Raw genomic sequence first — 26,542 nt, forward strand, 5'->3', positions numbered from 1 at the left:
TCAGAGTCAACGCAGTGTTTGTGGATTTTTATAGAGAACACCTGCTTTTACTGTATTTTATTGGAAAATATATGAACAAGCGTGCACCTGTGAACAATTGTACTTTTCACATTTATTTCCCTTGCATTATTTATTAATTCTACATGAGGCTTTGGCACAGAGTTGAGTTTTTTCATGGGTATTGTTCAAAGGATCGAGAACATGCATTTTCCACTTTCACTGGTTTTTCTTGATGTGCAGACACCTTGAGTAGAGCACATCTGGCCCTTATCCACACTACCTCTTGTGTCCTCCGGGAAAGAGCAGAGATTTGTCTGACTGCAGAATCTGGGGTAGGAGTCTGCACACCTCTGAGCCTGCAGAGAAGCCCAGAGAAGTTTTATGGAGTCAGAGGGCTATCCCATGTAGGGGAACCTCTAGCTTCCCCACTGCCAGAGATTGCTGGTCAGCTGTAATTGAGGGGTTCAGTATTAGAGCACCTGGGAGCCTATCTCAACACAGCTCCGTTATGTAACTTATCACCATTAGACTGCAGGTAGTAACTCAATCTTGATTTTTCTGACCTGATTTTCTCATTTATTTGTAAGTTTGGTTATAGAAAATGTTATCTTTTGGTTTATGATTAAAACCTCGGAATTTTTTGAACTTTTCAGGAATAATACCAAATGTGTCCAGTTTGGGGGAAATGTAAATGAATGTCCATGTAATATGTGTGTGTGTGTGTGTGTCTGTGTGTGTGTATGTCAGCCAATTACACCCCAATGAACATAATTGCTTAGTTATACAGTCAAACTACAATGAGATTTGCTGAAAATTGCCTGCAGTGTTGTCTGTGACGCTGACCCTGTCACCTTACTGTGATGAAGCTCAGTGTACAGGCAAGTACGCATGGGAGAGCTAACAGGTTCAGCCCCCAGGACAGGCTGAGCTCCTGAACTGGAGCCAGACATAGGACTGGGCATCTCAGAAGCAGATCCCCCAGCCCTCCTTTATCTGGGCTGCATGGGCAGCAGAGGACCAGCAGGAGATGCTCAGAACTCACAAAAGGCAGAGCCCCAGTGAGGAGCAAATGCAGCGAGGAACCAGCCAGGGAGCCTCTGACTACCATCAAGGGTTGTCTTATTTGCTTAACAGCATCCAACCCTCAGGAGACCATTCATCATGTTCCTTAGACCTCATGCCCTTCATGTCCCAAAGAAAAACAGACATAAAAATGACTGTGCAGTTAGCTCTTTGAACCTGGGTTATTTTTCTTAGAACGTCATCTTCATCATCAGCATCATGGTCATCATGTCAAATTCAACACGCAAATCTAGTCACTGTAAAGACAGTTTCATGGAGTGATTCATGTAAAATCATGCCATTCTACAGAGAATCTATTTCAGATTCCGAAAGTGGATTAAACTGTTGTATTTAACTGCCAATTGTGAAATTGGTGGAAGTCATTAGACAAAAGGAAAAGTCTCTGACCTCTCATGGGGCCATGTTTCTAGAAAATCATTGTGATCCTGAGCCTGAGTGTGACATTCCAAGTGTTCCTGACCCTCCTTCAGATGAGATGCTGGTCTGTGTGTTCTTGACCCTTCCACTGGGGTAGAGTTCTCCTGTTTTCTTCAGTTCTTCCCTCCCACTGCTCTAATGTTCCCTATTGATGTCACCATCTTCCAGATCTGCTGCCATGACCAGCAGATTAAGGCTCTGATTTCATAAGAGAGGGGAGATGCTTCTCAATAGATCAGTGAGTTCCTCATCTCCACATGAGACCACCTCAGCCTGGACATCATTGTTCAAAAAATATCAGCATTTTTGTCAAAGCCAAGTAAGTCTCTAGGAAGTTCCAAACTATCCCACATTTTCCTGTCTTCTTCTGAGTCCTGGAGACTGTTCCAATCTCTGCCCATTACCCAGTTCCAAAGTCGCTTCCACATTTTTGGTTATCTTTTTCAGCAATGTCTCACTCTACTGGTACCAATTTACTGTATTAGTCTGTTATCATGCTGGTTCCAACACTGGACAATTTACAAAAGAGGTTTATTGGACTTACAGTTCCATGTGACTGGGGAGGCCTCACAATCATGGCAGAAGGTGAAAAGCACATCTGGCATGGTGGCAGGCAGGAGAAGAGAGATCGTGCAGGAAAACTCCCCTTTTAAAACCATCAGATCTCGTGAAACTCATTCACTATCACGAGAACAGCACAGGAGAGACCCGCCCCCATATTTCAATCACCTTCCACCAGGTTCCTCCCACGACATGGGGACTGTGGGAGTTACAACTCAAGATGAGATTTGCATGGGGACACAGACAAACCATATCACTGACCCTTCTTCACATCATCTCTCATGACCCCAGGGAAAGAGCAGAGATTTGACTGACTGCAGAATCTGGGGTAGGAGCTGCTCCTTCCGAACTTAAAGCATTCAGAGGCGCCCAGCCCAGTTTTATGGAGTAATAGAGTTTTCCCATGTCTGGGGACCCCTAGTGTACCCATGGCCCATTGCTGGTTGGGTATGATTGAGGGGTTCAGAATTAGAGCACTTGCTAGCCTATCTCACCGCAGCCCCATTATGTAACTTACCACCATCAGACTTCAGGCAAGGGCTCCATATTAATTTTTCTGACACAATTTTCTTACCTCATTTATTTGTAAGTTTGTTTATAGAATTTTATTTTACTTTAAGTTCTGGGATACATGTGCTGAACCTGCAGGGTTCAGTTCCTTATTCAAGTCTTAGAATTGCTCAACTCATCAAGAATAATACAAAATGTGTCCATTTTTGGGGAAATGTAAGTGAACATCCAAGCACAATTTTTTGTGTGGATATATCAGTTACACCCCTATGAACATAATTGCTGGTCCTCACCAATCTCAAAAGCATCTAGATCTTCAACTTCCTAGCCTTGAGAATTCAGAAAAATATGTTTATGATATTTCTGAGCCACCCATTTTATGGAGTTCTGTTATAGCAGCTGAAACAGACTAAAAGATTTGCCAAGTGTCATTAAGGGCAGTGAGATTCCACCATACTTGAGAGACGAGCATTACTCTCTCATTTGCAGCTCAGGATGACAGAAACTTGACCTTGAGCTGATCTGAAAAGAAGATGGTGCTTCCTCTCCCTCAGATCTCAGTTGAAGCCATGGTGTCAGATCTCTACGGTGGAGACTAAATTCCAGTCTGTGAGGTGATGGATGCCTGTCTCCTCCCAGCCTCACTTATGAGACAGAGTTTTCTTGCCATGCACTATAGACCAAGAACAGACGGACCCCAATTATTCTCACCCCTGCTCACTTATATGGCAGAGGTTCTGGGAAGTTTCCTGGGAGAGGTATAATGAGACTATGTGAGTCCATGACTCTCCTACAGTTTTCTGCTCTTAAAGCAGGACTGTCACTCTGAGATGTATGAATAATTTCGTGTGCACCAAGGCAAAGGCTGTTATATTTTTATAGGTAAAGATGCAGGGCACAAAAACAGAGATACAGCACGCTCTAAATTGTGTGACTATATTTGCAGTCCAATGTGAATAATTTCTACACTAAAGTTATCCTAAAACACACAATGTATTTTTATTGTAAGTAACTAATGAAAAGGTGACAGCTCCATGAGAGCAATAATACAGTTGGTTTAGCAGAGAGAATGAGAAATAGCATAATTTAAGAATAATCAGATGGACACTGTGCCATGTGCCTGTATGTTCAACTAGTCAGGATGCTAATGTGGGAAGATCACCTGAGCCCAGGATTTCAAGGCCAGCCTGCAAAATATTTCTAGACCCATTTTATTGAAAAATAACATAACGTTCTGGGTCATGACAAACCTCAAAAACTGATCCTCCAAATAGGAATGAATTTAATTGCATTAGATTGTGGATCGATTTTTTACACAAAACAGTGACACCATGCCAGCAGTGAGTACAGAATAACATCCAGTTGTTATTTGAAGAGATATAGACTCCCAAACAGAGACATGAAGTAGAGACTGTCAAAGGCAACAGTGCCAAATGACTGCTTTTCCACTGACGCTGTGTGTATATCCAGGAATGCACCTGTGAGTGACGACATCACGTCCTTCATAGTGTGAGATAAAGAGACATTGCTACCCATCTGACTAAGGATTAATAACCAGAATATACCAGGATCTCAGACAACTCCAGAGGAAAATCACCTAGTAATCTGAATAAAAAGTAGGCAATAATTATTTCTCAAAATAAGACTTTCAAATTGCAAACAGACATATAAAAATGTGTTGTACAACACTGATCATTAGAAAAATGCAAAACAAAACTACAGTGAAATATCATCTCATCTGATTTTAAAATGATTTTAACCGAAAGCCAGACAGAAACAAATACTGGCAGGGACATGGAGAAATGGGAACACTCATAAACTATTGGTGGGCATTTAAATTAATACAACCACTATGGAGAACAGTTTAGAGTTTCCTCAAACCTAATAATAGCGTTATAGAATCTAGCAATCTTGCTGCTGGCAAGTACCCTCCACCCACAAAGAAAAATGTTTTTTGCACTACCATGTTTGTTACAGCACTGTTCATAATAGCCAAAATTTGAAAGCAACCTAAGTGCCTATTAACAGATGAATGGATAAATAAAAACTGGTACATATAGGATGTGGATTAATGTTACACCGTGAAAAGAATGAGATTTTGTCATTTGCAACAACATGGATGAAACTGGAGTTCATTATATTAATTGAAATAAGCCCAAAACCAAAACACAAACTTCACATATTCTCATTTATTTGTGAAAGTTAAAAATTAAGACAATTGAACTCATGGAAATAGAGAGTGAAAGGATGGTCACCAGAGTCTGGGAAGGTCTATGGTGGATGGGGATTACTGGGGATGCTCAATGGGTAGAAAAAGTGGTTAGAAATAATAAATAATACAGAATATTTGATAACAACAGACTAAGCATAGTCCTTAATAACATAATTATAGATTGTAAAATAACTAAATGTGTGTAAATGGAATGTAGGTAAATAAAATAATACTTGAGAGGATGTATAAACCATTCATCACAATGTGTTTATTATGCATTTCATGCTGTATCAGTCAGGTACCCCATAAATATACACATATATCATTTACCCACGAAAATTCAAAATTAAAGTGTTTATGAATCTAATCCTCTGTATCTATATTACCTTACACCTAAGAACATACTGGTTTCTTCATGCTACTGAGATCCACATAGACATTCATAGCCTTCTTTCTTTGCCTGTCCATAATCCCACACTCCAAATTGAGGAAACCTCTTCTACCATATGAAATTAATTTACTTAGTGCACAATTTCAAAATACACAAAATGTGTTAGAATTGTTAAACTGACCCTTGTTGAAAATATGTTTATCAACTACTGTCCAGTGCTTATGTGCAGCATATTTATATTTTACAATCACAACATCAAATTCTTACCAAAGATACTTGATTATTTTATTCGTGCCCTACCTTCTACAGTGAAATTAGTTCAAACTTTTTTTTTATCATTGTTAGATATTGTATATAGATTTCATTTTATTCTGTGTTTCATGACCAGCTAAATACTTTTGAAGTTGCATGCATTTAGGTTAACACTTTGTTTCAAAAAATTATGAGTTTTCACAAATTATTTAAGACATGTGTTTATCATTGGACATCATGAAAATAGTTTCATTGTGATTTAAAAGTATGTGTTTCACCTAATCCACACACCTTCTCTCCAAATTCCTCAAAGGTTTACTGGATCTATATTTTTGTGTTTGGCAAAATAGCCTGGCTATTCTCTTAGCCTTTTTTGCAAAGCATCAAGATTCACTTTCACTGACTACAGCATGAATTGGGCCCAGATGGCTGGAGGAGAGGGGCTGGAGTGGGTGGTAGCAGCTCTGCACCAACACGAAGAAGATTTACAATACCCAGGGATAACACTTAATATCACAATCACCTTTAAAATGATCTACGTGAGATCTGAGGAGTAGGTAGTGTGTTACTGTGAAAGACACAGCGAGGGCCATCTATGTGTCTAGAGGCAAACTTTCCTGCAGGAAGACAAGAGGGGACTTTGTGGTGAATGGGCTCAGAACCACCAGGTGGCGCTCAGGATGGTAGGGTGTGCTCAGGACACCATGGGGTGCTCAGAACACTAGGGGGCGGTCAAGACCAGCAGGAGGCATTCAGAATAACAGGGGACACTCAGGACAGCAGGGGGCACTCAGGACACCAGGGGGTGCTCAGGACACCAGGGAACACTCAGGACCAGCAGATGGGGACCCCAGGCGGTGCTCAGGATGCCAGGGGGCGCTCAGCACAAGCAAGGGGCACAGAATCATGAGGGTGCAATTCCAGACCACCAGGAAACCCTCAGGACCACCAAGAGGTTCTCAGAATCCACCCGGGGTAACACGACAACCTAAAGGCACAGAAGACCACCAGGAGACACTCATGACCACTGAAGAACATTGAGGACACCAGGGGTTCAGGACCAACAGAGAGTGCTCGGGCCACCATGGGGCTCTCTGCAACCACCAGGGAATCAATTGTTCAGGACACTAGGGTTCTCTTAGGAGGAAGATCCACATTGGTGCCTGGGAAGGATGAGGTTTGCTTTTAGACATTGCTGATTCCTGAGCTGGTCAAGCAAAAGTCTTCCCAGGATCTCTCACCATTTCTTCCTTGTAACATATGGTTTCTTTCACATACAAACCCTTAACTTAGAACAGGAATTCAATTCAACTTTTAACCCTGCATATTTTTAGAATAATGCTAGCAATAGTAATTCAATGTGTTTTAATAATAAGAAATGGTGTATGCCTAATTCAAACTTTGGTTCCATGCATGGGTTTTGTTTTTTGTGCTGTGTCAGTCACACAATAGTAAATCCTTTTCTAACAATAACTCAGCAGTTTCATGGTGTTAAGTTTCTTTTCCTTTTGTCTCCCTTTTGTGGAGGTGAAAAACCACTTTCAGGGGTCAGTTCCTCCACCTTTGTTGAGTTCTGGGGTTCTACTCTTCACACTGTTTCTCCTCCTTCTCTTCTTCCATCAAATCCTTTTGTCTTCCTCAGTCTTCCAGTAAGGAAACAACAAGTCCCTTTATTTTGTCTCCTCCATGTCTGGTGAATCTGTTCACTTCTCTTGGTGATAACTGAAGCCAAACAAGTTTAGGAGGATAACAGTTCTTATAATATGCTCATCTAGGCCGGGCATGGTGTCTCATGCCTGTAATCCCAGCATTTTGGGAGGCTGAGGCGGGTGGATAACTGAGGTTGGGAGTTCGAGACCAGCCTGGCCAACATGGCAAAACCCTGTCTCTACTAAGAATGCAAAATTAGTCAGGCATGGTGGCAGACACCTGTAATCCCAGCTACTTGGGAGGCTGAGGCAGGAGAATGGCTTGAACCCCAGGGCAGGAGGTTGCAGTGAGTTGAAATCATGCCACTTCACTCCAGCCTGGGTGACAGAAAGAAACTGTGAAAAGAAAGACCGACAGGCAGATGGAAAGAAGAAAGATGAAGGAAGGAAGGGAGGGAGGGAGGGAGGGAGGGAGGGAGGAAGGAAGAGAAGGGAAAGAGAGAAAGAGGAGAGGAGAAGAAAAGCGAAAAAAGAAAAGAAAAGAAAAGAAAAAGAATATACTCATCTACCTGCAGACTCTCTGACCTCCTCACCCTTTTCTAGGTTCCTGCAGACCCCACAACATCAAGTCTTTTTCCTAAGTACCTCAGAGTGGGCTCTGCTGCTCCTGCTGCTCCCTGTGTGCTCAGCACTGAGGCTCACGAGCGCTTTGATGATGAAGTTCAAACCCCTAAAGTGTTTGCAAACTCTCAGACCACCCTCTAGCAAGCTGCCATTGTGAGTGAATTCTGGGAATCCCGGGCTGATTTCAGTTCCATATTGCTGGATGTTCTCTAGCATCCAGGAGTATTGGCAAACAAACATCTAGAATTTGCATTGAAACTTTATGCAATATCAATGGTAGAAAACAATCCTAATTTCTAAATAAGAACATTTTATCCTGACTTTTATAAAAATATAATGTGAAGGGCCGGGCACGGTGGCTCACAGCTGTAATCCCAGCACTTTGGGAGGCCTAGGCGGGCCGATCACGAGGACAGGAGATCGAGACCATCCTGGCTAACACGGTGAAACTCCGTCTCTAATAAAAATACAAAACAATTAGCCGGGCGTGGTAGTGGGCGCCTGTAATCTCAGCTTCCTGGGTGGCTGAGGCAGGAGAATGGCATGAACCCAGGAGGCAGAGCTTGCAGTGAGCCGAGATCGTGCCACTGTACTCCAGTCTGGGCAACAGAGCGAGACTTCGTCTCAAAAAAACAAAAACAAAAATTATATATATATATATATAATGTGAATTTTACAATAATGTAATAAAATTTTTAAAGTGATGTTTCTTATATTTTATTAAATGTATTAATAATTGACTGATATTTAAAGCATACTAATAGCATAAATGACAAATAAACCAACACAGAAAAGCTATACATAAATACCATTGTACATTATTTAATTTGGCAAGAATGGTATTTACTTTAAGTTCTGCCAAAACTTGCCTATAAATATATTTGTTTACAGGCATTAGGATAGAGAAGCAATCACACAGAACAACAACATTTTGGAATACTACATTATACTATAAAACAGTAAATTCAATTCAATTAAATAATTAAAATAATATTAAATAAATTCGTGTTCTGTTTTGGTATTTGGATATGTGTTCATTTTTGTATTTTCTTTTTTGTATCTTTAGTAGAGATGGGGTTTCACCATGTTGGCCAGGCTCGTCTCAAACTCCTAACCTCAGGTGATCCACCCACCTCGGCCTCCCAAGGTGCTGGGATTACAGGCGTGAGCCACCGCACCCAACCCATTTTTGTATTTTCACATGTATGTTTCAGTACTGAGCATATGTGTGTATGTGTATGTGGGATTATAAACTTATAAAATACTTTATTCATCTATATAGTTATGCAAATTAAAGAGTTTCATGTGAAGAGACAGTAGAAAACACAAAAGGAGAAGAGTTATAGAAAGCATTTGCAATACCTAGGGCCTACAGAGGAGTTGTATTAATATGAAAAATAGTAGCTTAATATTTTGGAAATGACACACACAGTAACAAATATCTATATGAAATTAATAAGATATTGGCACGAAGTTAAGAAAAAATTAACATAAGTATGCTCACTATTGGTCTATAAAATGCCTATAATAATAACACTTTTTATTTATCATATTATAGAAAATAAAATAACTATATAAATAGCACTCTTTTTGCTTGATAGCATTAGGTAATTCACATGTTTTTTGATACAAATAAACATTGGTCATTTTTTATGGTAATTTCAATATTTTCTTCTAGAATATATGTTCATAATTATAATTGAAATTATAGAATTTCCAGAAACTTATTTTTTCAGTTGTGACATGTATTCTTATGATTGTCTTTTTACATTAATATACCTTTGATTCAGAGTAATAATAGACAAACAAAATAATTATAAAGTTGATACAGTGTGTTCCCACCTCCAAGTATCTCCTAAGATCAATATCCTCCATCATCATAAGACATGGTGTTAACATATTTACATTGATAAGTTGAAAATTATTCCATGCCAGACCTTATTTTATTTTTTCAATAATTTCTTTTGTAAACTAAAAACAAAATTCTAAGCTTCCTCAAGCAACTGAATGAACCCAACCTTCAGCCAAGGGGATTTCAAAGTAAATTCTAAAACTTGTTCCAGCAATGATGGGAAAGTGAGAGGTCAGACATGACTCATTAATTCTCCTCTCATTGGAATTAAGGCGCCAGTGGCCAGCATTAGCACTAAAACAAAGATCTTAAGACTGACAAAACTACATTTTTGCTATAAACACTCTTTATAGAAAAAAGACACAAAATTACAACCTGATTCTAGCATAACATCACATGACAAACAGGAAGACCTAATGATCTATTCTCTATGAAGTCTGCTACCTGGAGGCTTCATCTACATAATAAGAACTATAATCTCCACAAACCCTTGTCTTAATCTAGACACTCATTTGTGAGGAGTGTATTACCTTACATTTCAACCAATTACCAATCAGAAAATCTTTAAATTCACCTATGTCCTGAAAGCCCAGGCATCATCTTTTCCTGCCTTTCTGGACTGCATAAATGGTATAGCTCACATGTGTTGATTAACATCTACCTGTAACTTCTGACCCACTAAAATATATAAAATCAAGCTGTAACCAAACCATTTTGGACACATATTCTCAGGAACTCCTGGAGTGGTGTCATGGGCCTTGGCCACTCATATATATCTCAAAATGAACTATTTTAAATATTTCATAGTTTGTCCCTTTTAGTGGATATCTTGTTTTTCTTTTCTTTTTCTTTCTTTCTTTCTTTCTTTTTTTTTTCTTTTTGAGACGGAATCTCTCTTTGCTGTTGCTTTTGTATATTTGTTTGTTCCCAGACTCCATCAAGTTCATCACTTTGAATTCAGTTGTCATGTTCCTTTATTCTCTTCTGGTAAATCACAGTTTGTATTTCTGAAGTTTTCCAGGTGAATATTTTATAGATACAAATGTATCAAGTAGGTTGAAAGTGCCATTTGGGACACTCCTATCTTTATTATTTAATCATTGCTTGTTTTGTCGATCACAGTGAGTGCTGATTTCTCCATCTTCTATGTATGTTAGTCTATTTTCTGTTCCAAATCCATTTTAAATGTATTTTGGAAAGTTGATCCTATTATTCTATGTAATATTTCACTTGAGTCACAAAGGTATTCATTTTATGATTATTTGGTCTGAAATTCATATAGCTATTCAAGTTTTCTTTGGTTTATATTTTCATGGTATATATTTTTCTATCCTTATTTTTTCTATTCATGAATATCTAAAGAAGTTTTCTTGGAGAGAGAGAATTGCTGGGTCCTAATTTTTTAGTTGACTATGAGGAATTATTTCTTAATGATATTACTCTTTTATCCAATTATTCTTGTTTTAATTTTGTTTCTATTAACTTATTATTAATTATTACATGACTAATATTTTATAGGTTATCATAAGGGTAACAATAAGACATTTCTATGATTGAATTCTAATTCAAAAATGTAATACCCCTTTACATATAGAACAGAGATATTATAACCGTATTTGTCTATTTTCTCTTTTCTATCCCTTTTAAATTTTCTCAATTTGTAGTAATGTATGCTATAAAAATGGAGTATTGGAATTTTATCATTGCTTTACACATTTATATAATAAAAGAAATACAAATGCAAAAACAAAATTTAAACCTCATTTTTCCATTGTTGACAATCTTTATTTTTTTTGGATAGATTCAGGTAATGGATATATATAATATGGCTAGTCACCTAGAAAGTCTGCTAAAATGTCTATGGAAAGATTATTGTGCTGGGAATAGATTTTCTCAGGATTTATTTGTCCTACAAAATATTTATTTTTCTTTGATTTGTCATCTCCACAGACAATGTCAAGAAGATGCTGTATCTGCAAATGGGCAATCTGCAAACCAAGAACACATCACTATATTACTGTGCAACAGAAGTGCATGAGGAAAGGCCAGTGTGAGCACAGACGCAAACCTCCAGGGACACATGGGCAAATTAGCTGCAGGGGGCGCTCAGGACTCACTGATCAGAATCAATCCCAGAGGGAGGTGCACAGAAAGTTTAGGACTGCTTTCCTGCAAGGATGGAAAAAAAAACTTTCTCCATCTGAGAGTTTCTCCAGGGAACTTCTCTAATTTCAGAATTCTGTGCCTACCTACCAATGCCATCTCTAAATTTTTTAAAAATATTGTGTTATGAGGACATATTCTCCCATGGACAAAATGCAAACTGACACAGAGATGAAAAGCACTGAACCATGGTCGCCAGAAATGGAGACGTGTAGAAGCTCAGTGGGACCTGTTGAATCTTCTCCAATCACACTCACAGCAGAGAACTTACTGGGTCTCCCTGACTAGAATAGTCTTTAGGGATGGTGATACCAGCCTAAAGATGGTGGACTATGGTCAGAGTCATATAGAATATGGGGACCACTACAGTTTTTATGTCTGACCCTTCTCCTGACGCTAAAGTATGCAAATTAATATCAACACTGATCTGGTGCTTCTTTTGATTCTAATTGATTTTCTTTCTTTTTAGTTGTCATTCTCACTATTCTTTGGATTTTCCTGCTCCCTGGAAAAGGTAAACGTGATCACCATGATCTCAACTCCAGGGCTGAAGCCCCTTCCCTGTAATCAGTTTGGGCTCAGGCTGTGGCTACTGCAGCCATGTGGAAGAGGCTGAAGGTACTTTCGGCTTCCCTGGAAATGCAGTAGCCATTTGTAGTGAAAGAAATAAGCTTGGCTGGTTAAAATGGGAGGTGGATGTAGAATTAATTGGTTACTACGTAAACTGTCCTTCTTCACCAGTGCTTTTAGGACAAGATTGTGAAATTTGTAAGAATCAAAATGGAGTTGCATGTGTTAAAATCCTGACAAACGGAGTCAGGGAAGTGTAGGGAGAATTCTCACACACATATCCCTGATAACAAGACTATCATAAAATAATTCTTGCACAAAGGCCAACACAACCTCCCAATCATGACTTCTGCCAAGGCATCTCCTCAAAACTACTTGTCCAGCCTTAGATTAATGCCATCTGAATTACACTGATCGTGTTACTATCACTGCTCCTCACCACAGATGCACTACCCTACTGAGTCCTGAAACCTGACTCCATCCCATAGAGTAGGGCAGAGATGAGGGCAATGCAAATCTCCACCAGCTCCACCCTCCTCTGGGTTGAAAAGCAGAGCACAGGGCCTGGCTCAGTGACTCCTGTGCCCCACCATGGACACGCTTTGCTCCACGCTCCTGCTGCTGACCGTCCCTTCATGTGAGTGCTGTGATCAGGGACTCACTCAGGGATAAAACATCTGTTCTCTCCTTTGTGGGCTTCATCTTCTTCTGCTTTCTCCACAGGGGTCTTCTCCCAGGTCACCTTGAAGGAGTCTGGTCCTGCGCTAGTGAAACCCACACAGACCCTCACGCTGACCTGCACCTTCTCTGGGTTCTCACTCAGCACTTCTGGAATGCGTGTGAGCTGGATCCGTCAGCCCCCAGGAAAGGCCCTGGAGTGGCTTGCACGCATTGATTGGGATGATGATAAATACTATAGCACATCTCTGAAGAGCAGACTCACCATCTCCAAGGACACCTCCAAGAACCAGGTTGTCCTTACAATGACCAACATGGACCCTGTGGACACAGCCACATATTACTGTGCACGGAGACCACAGAGACACAGCCCAGGGCACCTCCTGTACAAGAACCCAGGCTGCTTCTTATTGGTGCTCCCTCCCCACCAATGCAGAACAGGAAAGTGCGGCTGAGATGCCATTTCCTGCTAGGGCCTGGGTTTCCCATCACCACTAGACTCAGAGCCCTGTCTTCCTCCTTCTTGCATGTCTCCTGTTAATGGTTCATGTCTCCTGTTAATGGTTCATGCAAGCAGCAGCTGTATCCTGTTTGACAGATTCAGCATGAAATATCTCTGTTACTTGGGCCAGATGCATCACTGTTATGTGGCCACCAGATTCTTGGGCTCATACCACCCCAAAGGGCAGAATACAAATCAGCAGAACATATGCCTTTATTAAACTGCAGGAAATGACATTGGAGAAAAATGTAGGGATAAGAGAGCAGGAGGAATTGTGAAAATCCAGATAATAGCTTTTCTTGTAGAGAGAAAGTTGCAATCATAAAGTAATTTTATAAAACAATAAAATAGATGGAATATGTCCTCATCATGGAGTGTCTCACAGTGTCAGTGCACAAATAAATTTCTAAAAATGTCACAGGGTAGGTGTGACACAGGAGGCTTATTTCCACACAAGGAGCCCATAAATATTTCCACACAAGGAGCCCAGGTAAGTGAAAATCCAACTCTTAGAAAGGGAAGTGCCTCAATTCGACTTCAGAAACCCACCTCAGTGAGTCTGAGGAGCAATGTGGAAAAGAAATGGGAAATCCAACAATATCTTTCTTATGAAAATCCTAGCTCATGTTTGAACACGAAACACAACTGTCCACAATTTTAGGAAAATCATCCCATGGCAACAAATGACTATACTCAAAAGCTACTAAACTAAGAGAGTTTCAGCAATGAGCAGGTCAGTGCTGATATCCCGGGAGAATCAAGGCTCTCAGGCACATTGTGCAAAACCCAGAATTGAGCCACACAATCTACGGCCAAGTGATCTTTGACAAAGGTAACAAAAATATGCACGGGGAGGAGCACACGCTCTTCATGCCATGTTGCTGGGACAATTGGACTGCCATATGCGGAAGAATGAAACTGGACCCCAACATCTCAACATATACATAACCAACAGAAAATGGACTGAAGGCTTGATTATAGGACCTCAGACTACAAACGTACTTGAAGGAAACCCCAGGAGAACTCCTCTGGACATTGGGCTTAGTAAATAATTTATGACTAAAACCTCAAAAGCACAAGCAATAACATAAAAAAATAGACAAATGGAACTTAAACTAAAGAGCTTCCACACAGAAACCGAGTGAACAGACAAATTACAGAATGATAAAAAATATTTGCACACATTGCATCTGGCAGGGGACTGATAGGCAGAATTTACATGGAACTGAAACAACTTCACCACAACAACAGGTACGAAAAACAACCTCATTAGAAAGGACACGAGTAGGAATTTTTTTAAACAACACATAAAACTGGACCATAGATATGTAAACAATACTAAACACCACTAATTATCAGGGAGATGCAATTGAAACAGCAAAGAGATATCTTACTCCAGTCAGACTGGCTCTTATTAAAGAGGCAAAAATAAGAGACATTGGTGAGGATTGAAGGCAAAGGGAACTGTCAGTCACTGTTGGTGAGGATGTAGATGAGCACAGCCTCTGTGGAAAACAGTATGGAGATTTTTCAAAGAAATAAAAGTAGGACTACCTTTGATTCAGTAACCCCACCACTGCGTAACTACCCAAAGGAAAAATAAATCATTATATCAGAATGATAATCAGACTTTTGTTTTCCTGCAGAACTATTCACAATAGCACAGACATCAATCTAAGGAATTATCCTGTGTCTAACAAAAGATAATTTTATAAAGAAAATGTCACATATATACAATTAAATACTATCCAGCCATATTAAGGAATGAAATCATGTGTTTTGCAGCTACATGGATGGAACTCGAGGTCATTATTTTAAGTGTAATAACTGAGAAACAGAAGAGTACATACTACATGTTCTCACTTACAAATGGGAGCTAAGTAATATCTGCACAGGGACACAAAGAAAGCAATGATGCACGTTGAAGTCTCAGAAAGAGAGGAGAGCAAAAGGTGGGAGAATGGTGGGAAATTACTTAAGGGGTACGATGTACATTATTTGGATCATGAATACATTAAAGCCAAGACTACTATGCAATATATATGTAACAAAATTGCAGTCACTCCCCATAAATTTATACATATAAAATAAAAACAAATACAATTAAAATATGAAATTATTAACAGTTGATCAATAATCCTGAAAATTAAAATTTATGATCAATAAATGAAAATAATATTAGTTGAACTTCATCGAATTTTAAAACATTGTCTACTCAAGTGACTATCAAGAAAATGAAGGACAAGCTTCAGAGGAGAAAATATTTGCAAATCATGTATCTACCAATGTAATTATAATAAGAACCTGCAAAACTCAACAGTAAAAAGAAGCAATCTGTTTAAAAATAGGCAAAGGTTTGTGCAAACCTTTTATCAAAGAAGATGTATAGATGACACATCAGCATATGAATGTGATTTTCTATTAGAGAAATGCAAATAAAGATCAAAAGGAGACACGACTCTAGGCTTTAGAATGACAAAAAATAAAGAAGAAATGCTGGCAGTACCAGTGTCAGTGAGCATGCCAGGACCCTAGAGACTAAAATATTGCTAGTACAAAATGAAACAGGTTCTGGGGAAAACTATTTACAGTTTCTTATCAAATTAAACATGTCCTTAATCTATGACCTAGGAATCTCACTCCTGAGTATGTGCTACAAAGGATTAAAATCATATGTTCACACACGTGTATTCAGATATTTAACATTGTGTGTGTGTGTGTGTGTGTGTGTTAGAAACTAAAAACAACATGAATGTCTTTCAATATTTGACACAAAGCATTGGAGGTGAACTCCAGACTTTCTCCTGAGTGAGAGAAGCCCTGCCTGAAAGATCCCCAGAAACACAGTCACGGATATCACTGTCACCCTCGCATGTCACTGATTTGGGCTGGGCTCTCTCTGTCTCTTCCCTGATCAGGACCAGATGTTAAGCTCCACCACTTGCAGTTGCAAATTTATATTTTCAACAATGCACTGAGGTCTAAATTGCTCTACAGACTCAACCAGACAAACATGGGTGCCTTTGAACAAACAGTGCCTGACACTTGTACTGACCCCAGGAGAACTCTTCCCCACTCTCTTTCTTCTTGGTTCTCTCCTGCAAGCCAGGAGCCCTGCAGTTTAGCCTGGATCTCCCCTGCATCCATCCATCTCCTTCCAAGCGCATTTGACCACAGCCTCCACTGTTTTTGAGAGCATTTGTGGGCTTTGTAATTCTCCACACTGTTGTAAATGAAATCAGATCCTTCAAGACCACATTTAGGACTCTATTTTATGACTAAATTTTAGCAACCACACCCCCTGCTCCTGAGACAGACAGAGCTCCTAAATAAGGTTCTGCAGGTGGAGATTAGGAGCATTTTTCATCTTTAATGTAGGAGCTGAGTGCTCAGTGGAGGGATGAGGAGAAGCTTTCCACTTTATCAGCATGCAGATCCTGCTGGGGTGGACCCTCTGCCATAGGGGTAGGGCTGGGAACCAGGCAGCCCATGTCCTCCGTGGGGCTGCACCCAGGGCAGAGGCTCCATCCATGAGTGGGGATGTGTGGAAGAAGTGAGTCTCTGGTTCTCAGTAAGTCTTGTCAAGGACTGAACCTCAGCAGCATGACCTGTGGGCAAGGTCAGAGGGCCAATGTCCTGGCCCCGGGGGAAGAGTATGCTCTGGTGGGAGCTGGGCAGAAGGAGTCCTGTCTACTTGGCTGCAGCCATCTGTGGTGGAATTTACATCATGCTGAGCTGGGGCATAGAAGGAAGGAAAAGAATCTTTGATCAAATATGAATATCATGGCTGACCTTACTGAGTTTTTGTAGATTATCTCGAATAAATGTTCCTTCACTTTCTGTATGCTGATAGGGCCTTTCCAAACCTGTCAATTTTTCAAAATAAGTCTCACCAGTTTCATGGAGGCATGAATATGTCGAACTCCTTATACTGTCATGTGAGATGTGGAACTGTTTCCTTCACTGATTATAAAATAATGGGTTGACTTTTTTTCCAACACTTACACATACCATCAATTGTCCTATTGCTTATATGGTTACAACCAAAGCAATGCTGATATTATTCACATCTGTTCTATTGCAAGGTACGCCCTCTACTCGCGTCCACTTGCTGGCATGTATTTCCATTTGTCTGTGTGTTTTAGTAATTTGAAAATGATTGACCTAAGAGTGTGTGTGCGTGTATGTGTGTGTCGTGTGTGTGTGTGTGTGTGTGTATGTCAAGGACTTATCCTGCTATTTGCTATTCTCTGACCTGCACTGATCTATGACTTAAAATTTCTCTAATTTTGAGGAAAAAAGTATAGGGAAAGTGAGTTTGAGTCCAGACACAAACCTCACTGAAGTGGGCACAGGATTCTAACCCCAGGGGTGCTCAGGACACACTGATCACAAGAGCCAGCCTCAGGGGCAGGTGCAGATGGAGGCTAAGGTCTGGCTTCCTGTCAGCACTGTGGCTTTTTCTCCACAAAACATCCTCCCTTGAGGAATTCATCTGGACTCATGATTCTTTGCTTATCTCCAAAGTCTCTGAAATGAAAATGTTTGTTTTAATAAGAGAAAAACTTTCCCACATGTGCAAAAGACAGTCTCCTATGGTCACTTAATCTTGTCTTTAAATGTCAATTAATTATCAATGCTTCTGAAGTAAATCAGCTAAATCTATAAAATACACTTCGTTTAACTCAACCCTGCAGCCCAGCATGACAGCACTGACAGGGCCAGCAAGCAGCAGGCAGGTTACGGTGCATGCTGAACAATGGGGCGGAGGGAGTTAGCATCCAGTGCAAGAGAAGAAAGTGCCCGTGGTGGTCACCATCAGGACCCAAACTCACAGCTCCAATTGTAGATGACCCCGTGCAAAGGAAGAGATACCCTCACCAATGTTTAGTGTGGATGTCGAGTCTGATGGTGCCACACTCACACACCACGTGAATATGGAAAGATTTACCAACTCCAATTTTGAGATGTCTGCTGAGGGCAGTACAGGCCTTTCAAGAAAGTCCAAACTGGCTCAGTAGAGCAGGAAAGAAGGCTGTCTCAGGGTTTTTATAATGGTTTGGTGTTGAAGGAATGGTGGGGCTTCCTACTAAGGGGAAGGAACTTGTGTAATTTGAACCTAGTACTGGCATCCAGTGAGGGCACTTCCATGATTTTCTACTAGATTTCCCATGTGCGGGGGACAAAGGTGAAGGAAGAGGATAAATCCTGTCATCAGTAGTGAGGCATCAAAATAGAGTCTGATGACTTATTCTACTTAGCGACTTCAGAAAATGAGTGAAAAATAAGGTAAGTGTTCACTCTGGGTGGACAGCAAATAGGTCTACAGAAAATACTTTTTTTAAGTATAAGCACGTAATAAAAAGAAGGAGAAGAACAAATTGAACAGGGATCTTGGCCCAATGTCCTGATCTCACTCTGTGAGATCATCAGCTTGCTCAGGGGGTCTCAGGTCAGGTCCTTCTTCAATAGATCTCAGGCCTTACAGGATATATGGGAATGTCCTTTCCTGGAGCAGCCTGACAACTGGGCGGGTTTATGAGCTTATTCCTCGGTTGCAGTACATGAAAAATCATTCAATCTACAAATTTGGAAAAATAAGCCTGTAGTTTTTATAAAAGATTACAGCCATTTCACAGGCTGGGAACACAGCCCTCAGTAAAGACAAGAGACAGGCACTCCCGAGGAGGAGCGGTGCGGCAGAAACTTTATGCTGAACGTGTTGGATAAACAGACATAATCAATAGGTTACAGGAGGGGCTACGCATGTTCATAAAGGTGGTCATGACACATGAATATGGGAACAAACATACATGTAACATGTGACCCCTGTTCACTTAGCAGTGGGGGCTTAGCATTTAAATGTGCTGCAGTTAGGCCCTGTGTGCCAAAAGCTGGAGCAGAGGCACAAAGGCCCTCAGAGCGCAGCCTCCATAAATGGCCAGAACCAGGCCGTGGTCAAAGGTCTTTGATCAGGAGAAAGTTCCTGAAATCAGTCTCGTGTCCAGTCAAAGCTGGGGTTATGGCTGTGGAACAGGGGTCAGTTAGTCAGGGGATGAGCTGCAATTGATTAAATCGTGCTTGTCTCAGGGTCAGTGCTTATTTAGCTGCTAGAAAAAAAATAACCTACTGGCAGTTAGAGCACAGTTTATTCTTTTATAAGAGTTGGGGTGAGGAACATAACCCCCTCCTGGCATGGCCTTAGGTCTTGCTTGTAACTTGGCATCTTATTGCCCCAGAGAGTCTGTTCCGTCAGTCTTATGATCTCCATTTTAACGTTAGTGTTGGTCCGTGTTGTCTCTGAACTGCCAAGGGGAGTGGGTATAATGTGGTGTGTCTGATCCATTGTTCTGTACAGCTGGGAACTCAATTTTTAGGTGTTTTTGGTGCCCCCTTGGCCAAGAGGGGGATCATTCCATCTCGTGGGATGACTACAATTTTACTTTTAGTTTAAAGTTTATAAATATGAACCTAAGTATTGACATTCTAAAAGTCACTCCTTTGTTTTGGCTAAAAGTACCTGGCAAGAGTCAGTTTCAAGAGAAATGAGGTTCAAGAACAGTATTTTCTGATAACTTTATTTGCGATAGACACATGAGAGACTGTTGAAAAGATGTAGTACCAAAGCAACCTTAACCTGTTGATAAATAGAGTTGGTATAATACAGAAATCACTTTCAATATTTTGTAACACATGCAAACATGCAATAAGACAGCAGTGAGCACTGAGTGCAAAGTCTCGAAAGGTATGATCTTTCAGCTACCAAATAATAGGGTAATAACGGACGTATTCTGGAGGAGTTGACTATAGTACCATAACACTAGGGGGAGAACTTTTGGCCAAGGAAGTCCAAGATTTTCTTAAATTTTTTTTTTTTAATTGTTTGAGACAGAGTCTCACTCTGTTGCCCAGGCTGGAGTGTGGTGGTGCAATCTCGACTCACTGTGACCTCCGTCTCTTTGATTCAAGCGATTCCTGCCTCGGCCTCTTGAGAAGCTGATGTTACAGGCGTGTGCCACCATACCCAGCTCATTTTTTGTATTTTTAGTAGAGACAGGGTTTGCCATGTTGGCCACAATGGTCTTGCATTCCTGACCTCAAGTGATCCTCCCACCTTGGCGTCCCGAAATGCTGGTATTACAGGCGTGAGCCACCACACCCAGCCGAGATTTTCTTAAAGTTTTGAAAATTTTAACTTATGGGTTACAATTTTCTTCACATTTCCAGAAAGTTGTAGACAGTATTTATTCTGTGTTATATGAGTAATTGTAATTCCTTCCATTTTATATAGTATTATAAACAATTTTAAGGCTGCTTGCTTTGTATAATGATCCACTACTATAGATAAGTAGACAGATGATAGATGGATAGATAGATACATACATACATATGTACGTACCTCCTTAGAGATATAGACGCACACATAAATACATAGATAGATAGAGTTACAGATATATTTTAGTTATTATGCTACTTTTTTCTTTGCCTTTACTTCCTATGTTGTATTAGTCAGGTCTCTAGGACTTAGGAGTGCATTTACAATTCCTTCCCTTGTCCGTTTTGATGTGTTCTAGAAGATGTGAGAATCCTTTTGTGTGCAGATCACTTCAAAGTCATGCACTACCCTTGCAATATATGTGTTTATCTATGTCTTTGCCTTACTGACAAGCTCTGCTGAGTGCAGTTATTTCTGCCATCTGAGCTAACTTTACACTTGGTAGAGAAATATATTCTAAATGGAGGATTCCACTATTAATTTAAATTACTAATTCATAACCTCCAGCTTAATTGTTGAGGTATAATCTATCAGAGATGATATTAGATCAAAGGTTTCCAATGAAATCTAATATAAGGGATGTGAACAAATTTTCCTAATTTAGGTAAAACAACTCTGAGCCCATTCTTAGTATCCAGCCATGTCTCCTATCTATCACACTGAATCCCACACTAACTTTGACCTAACATGTGACTTGTAAGCTTCAAATATAACGTTTTGATTGTAATGCCTCTAAATCAGGATGTGTGGTTATTTTAGCCAAGAGTAAAGAAAAGCAATTTAACTTACTATAAATGAGGAAGATTAAAACCTAATTAAAGAGAAACTGGGATATGAGTGGCTCAAGACTTGGCTCTTTTAAGAGTCTATGCACCCAGATAATTTCTTTTCTCAATTTTACACACAGGCACACCCAGAATGTCAGCGTCATCTCCCATTGACTCACATCATCTCTTTCTTCATCAGCTTGCTTAGAATTTTGGCTTCCAGCTGCATCCATGTTGCCACAAAAGACATGATTTTATTCTTTTTCCATGAATGCATAGTATTCCATGGTGTAAATGTGCCATATTTTCTTGATCCAATTCACCATTAATGGACACATAGGTTGGATTTATGTCTTAGGTATTAAGAGTAGCATAGCAATGAGCATATACGTGGGTATATTATTTGGTAGAATGATTTATTTTCTTTTGTGTATATACCCAGTTATGAGACGGCTGGGCCAAATGGCAACTCTGCTTTAAATACTTTGCAAATCTCCAGACTGCTTTCCACAGTGCTTGGACTAATTCACATTCCACCCAACAATGTATGAGTGTTTCCTGTTCTCCGCAGCCTCGCCAGCATCTGTTTTTGTTTTGTTTTGTTTTTTTAATTTTTAGTAATACTGATTTTGACTGGTATGAGATGGCATCTCATTGTGGTTTTGATTGATTAGCATTTCTCTGATGATTAGTGAGGCTAAACGTTTTTTTCATATGTCCTGGCCACTTTGTGTATTTTTGACAAGTTTACACTCATGTCATTTGCCTATTTTTAAAATGTGGTTATTATTTTTTCTTGCTTGTTGATTTATATTTCTTATAGAATCTGGATATTGGACTTTCATCAGATACATAGTTTGTGAATAGCCTCTCCCATTCTGAAGGACCTCTGCTTACTCTCTTGATAGTTTCTTTTGCTCTGTAGAAGCTCCTTAGTTTTATAAGGTACCACAGACAGAATTTTGACTTGCTTCAATTGCTCTTGAGGACTTTGCCAAAATTTTCTTGCCAAAAACAATTTTTAGACAAGCATTTCTTAGGTTGTATCCCAACATTTTTATAGTTTGAGGTCTTATACTTAAATTTTTACTCCATTTTTTGTTGATTTTTGTTAATGGTGAGAGGTAGCCATCTAGCTTCCATCTTCTGCATATGGCTAACCAGTTATCCCAGCACCATTTATTAAATAGTGATACATTTCCTCATTGCCTGTTTTTAGTGTGCTGGTGTACGATCTGATGGTTGTAGGTGTGCAACTTTATTTCAGAATTTTCTATTCTCTTTCAGTGGCCTATGTGTCTGTTTTTGTACAGGTACCAAGCTATTTGGTTCCTGTGGCTTTGTAGTATAATTTGATGTCTTATAGTGGAATACCTTTGACTATATTCTTGTTATTTAAGATTGCTTTTGTTTTTAAAACTCTTTTTTGATTCCATATAAATTTTGAAATAGTATTTCTTCTAATGCTTTAAAATAATATTGTAGTTTGATAGTAATAAGCATTGAATCTGGTAATTTATTTGAGCACCACAAAAGTTGATAGCCATAAATGACTTCATCAAGGAGTTAGAAAGATCTCAAATTACTAATCTTAACCTTCCACCTAAAGGAACTAAAATAATCTCAAAGCTATCAGAGAAAAACAAAATTAGAGAAGAACTTAATGAAATTCAGATACAAAAATGCATATGAAATATCAATAAGCCCAAGAGTTTCTTCTTTGTAAAATAAAGAAGATTGACTGATAGACCCCTGGCTGGTTTTAGAAAAATAAAGAAAAAGAAGCTCCAAATAAGTACAATCAGAAATAATAAAGTACAATCAGAAATTACAACTGCTCCCAGAAGAATACACAGAATCTCAGGCTACTTTATGAACACATATTAGAGAATCTGGAGAAAATGAATAAATTTTGGAAAGCACAAAATCTCCCAGGATTGAATCAGGAAGAGATTGAAACCCTAAATAGAGCAATACCAACTTCTAAAATTGAGTCAGTAATAAAGAACCTACCAAGAAAAAGAAACCTTGACAAGATGAATTCACGGCTGAATTCCACCAGACATACAAAGAAGAACTGATGGCAGTTCTACCGAAACTACTCTAAGAAAATCAAGGCATAGAGGCTCCTTCTCAACTAATTCTATGAAGCCAGCATCAGCCTTATACCAAAATATGGCAGAGACACAACAAGAGATGAAAACTCAAGACAAATAGTTCTCATGATCATCGGCTTCAAAATTCTCAATGTAGGAAATCAAATTCAGTAGTTTATCAAAAAGTTAACACACCACAACCAAGTAGGCTTTATTCTGCAGGTGAAAGACTGGTTTAACCTATGCAAAGCAATAAATATGATTCTCTACTAAAGAGAATCAAAAGCAAAAACCATGTGAGTATCCCAGCAGATGCAGGAAAAAAGCTTTCGATAAAATCTAACAACCTTCATGAAAAAAACCCCTCAAAATTATAGACATTGAACGAGCACACCTCAATCGAATGAGCCATCTATGACAAGCCCACAGCCAACATCATACTGAATGGGCAAACACTGGAACTATTTTACTTAAGAACAGAAACAAGACAAGGATGCCCGCTCTCACCACTTCTCTTCAGTGTAGTACTGGAAGTATTTACCAAATCAGGCAAGAGAAAGAAATAAAAGGCATGTAAATAAAAGGAAAAGAAGAATGCAAGCCATCTGCTTTCACTGATGATATGATTCTATACCTAGAACATATTGAAGGCTCTGCCAAAATCTTATAGTATTGATACATTAGGAATGTTTCAGGATACAACATCAATGTACGAAAATCACGGTAACATTTCTATTCACCAACAACGTTCTGGCTGAGAGTGGAATCAAGAACTTGCTCTCCCAAGAGCCACCAAGACAATGGAATACCTAGGAATACAGCTAAGCCAATAAGATGAAATATCTCTACTAGAAAAACAGCAAAACACTGGTGAAAATATCAGAGATAAAACAAATAAATGGAAAAATAACCATTCCATGCTTATGAATTTAAAGAATAAATATAAGAAAAAGTTTTAAAATTTGTGACTAATTCTACATGGCAATGCGATTTTTTTCAACATCTGCAGAATATTGTGGATGGTAATAGCGGTTCAGCATTTGAGTAATGGAAATACCTTACAGAATCGCTTTGTAACAATTGCTTCCTGTAGTGGGTGTGCTTCAGTTACCTGATGAGAACATCAGCATGCCACAGGTTGAAAACAAAATCTGTTTATCAATTGAAAAGGCTGTAGGCTTTTGTCAAGTAATTACTTCAAGTCATTCAGAAAAACAGCAGACAGTAAATGAAACTTGTTCAAATTCCATGGATAGTAGAAGCTGAAGAAAATCCACCTAAAAGTGTCCAAAGGCCCCCGAGCCTGGGTTCCTTGGCAAGTCCCACCTTCACAAATTTTCCAGGATTTTGTTTTTAACTGATTTATACATGAGCAGGACATAACCTCAGGTGTCTTAAAATTTCCCGCACGTGTTGATTTAAGACTGTATTCAATTCAGCAATCCCATATAGAAGAGTTTAACAAAGAAATTGAATTAGTATTCATTTGAAATTATCTGACACAGATTATCTGAGTGAAGTAGATTGTCAAGAGTTTTCCATTATTTTAACTTAAAATCAGGGGCTAAGTGTCGATATTTGATAAAGACATCTTTGAATCTCTCAGGAAATTTACCTCCTGAGGGTTCAGATAAGATCGTACACTAGGTTAAAATGACATGTTTGGCGCAATGAACTGGAACAACACTCACTTTAGCTTTCATGTTACCTCTTTTTCTGCACTGACTTCCACCTTTTCCTTACTCAAGCATATGGGATGGAAGAGTGCTTCTAACAGGTCCTTAACTTGCCCATTTCAATGGATTTTCCAGAAGACATGAGAAACCACTTTGTTTGCAAAGCATCCCAAAGCCATGTCCTGCTCCAGAAACATGTGATCTCATTTCCTGGTCGTTTCTTAACCGCCACACTCTAATCAGTGCATCTGGGCCAATTTCAAATGAGGTAGGACAATGTGTGCTAAAGTGAAGCTAACATGGTAATAGGAACTCCTGTTTGAAAACCTTTCGTTTTATTATTGGGTAGGATCCATCAACATATCGCATTAGTTGAAGTTTCTCAACGGGAGTTTAATAAATATAAGGAATGCACAGAAGTGTTTCCTAATTAAAATAAAACATAACAATTACCTAGGTTGTGAGTTCAGGCTCGGTAGTCTGCTATGTCCATGCCCATCACTCTGTGCACCACAAACTAATTTTGACCTCAGCAGAAGTGGGGTTAATTTTCAAATTAGTAATTTTTTTCCAATTTATTTAGATGATTATGAATGACTATTCTAGCAGAAAGAGAATCAAGGGAACTTGAATTAAATAACCAGAATTTAAAATGACAAACAATTGATCCAGATGTCAGGATGTGAGTGGCTCCAGGCCCAGTTAATTCAAAATTTCATGTGCCCAGGTTCTGTAGTTTCCCAAAATTACACATCTCCATTCCACCTTCATGCCACAGTTGAATCCCACCATGTAAGACATGGCGACAGCATTCCCAGAGGTCATATGCAATTCTGAAAATGGAATAAGCAAAGTGAGGAGATGATCGTTTATATTCTCCTCTAAGGAGGAAGAATTGCCTCAACAGACCACCTCTCCCGCATCTGTGACTGGAACTATGTCACAGGCACACGTGGAGCTAAATCCCTCAAGGAGATAATAGGGCAACATTAATCAGGGTGATCATTTTTATACTACAAAATTCATAGATGCCCCTGCATTTCAGCCTGGGAGACAGAGCAAGACCCTGTCTCTAAGAAAAAAAGAACAACAAATTAATAGATACTGACACCAACATTTTACATAATGAAGTTTTCATAACCTAATTTTAAATACACTCACATCATTACATAAATCTTCCCAGAAATATTCCTAGTCATGTTGAGTTTCATCAACATTTCCAGTGTTCAAATCTGGACATCCAAGAGTTTGAGGATAAAGCAA

The 26,542-nt window shown here is 39.3% G+C and overlaps 2 gene segments (V, D, J or C); both read left to right on the top strand.

Moving 5' to 3' along the window:
• The window catches only part of LOC126958568 (immunoglobulin heavy constant gamma 1-like), a 510,670-nt gene that overhangs the window by 77,823 nt on the left and 406,305 nt on the right, over positions 1 to 26,542 (top strand).
• LOC126958589 (immunoglobulin heavy variable 2-70D-like) lies at positions 12,795 to 13,456 on the top strand. The segment is given in 2 exon segments: positions 12,795 to 12,921; positions 13,008 to 13,456. Coding segments are annotated over 2 exon segments (456 nt in total).

This window comes from Macaca thibetana, chromosome 7 (assembly GCF_024542745.1).
Source record: "Macaca thibetana thibetana isolate TM-01 chromosome 7, ASM2454274v1, whole genome shotgun sequence".
In the NCBI taxonomy this organism is placed as follows: Eukaryota; Metazoa; Chordata; class Mammalia; order Primates; family Cercopithecidae; genus Macaca; species Macaca thibetana.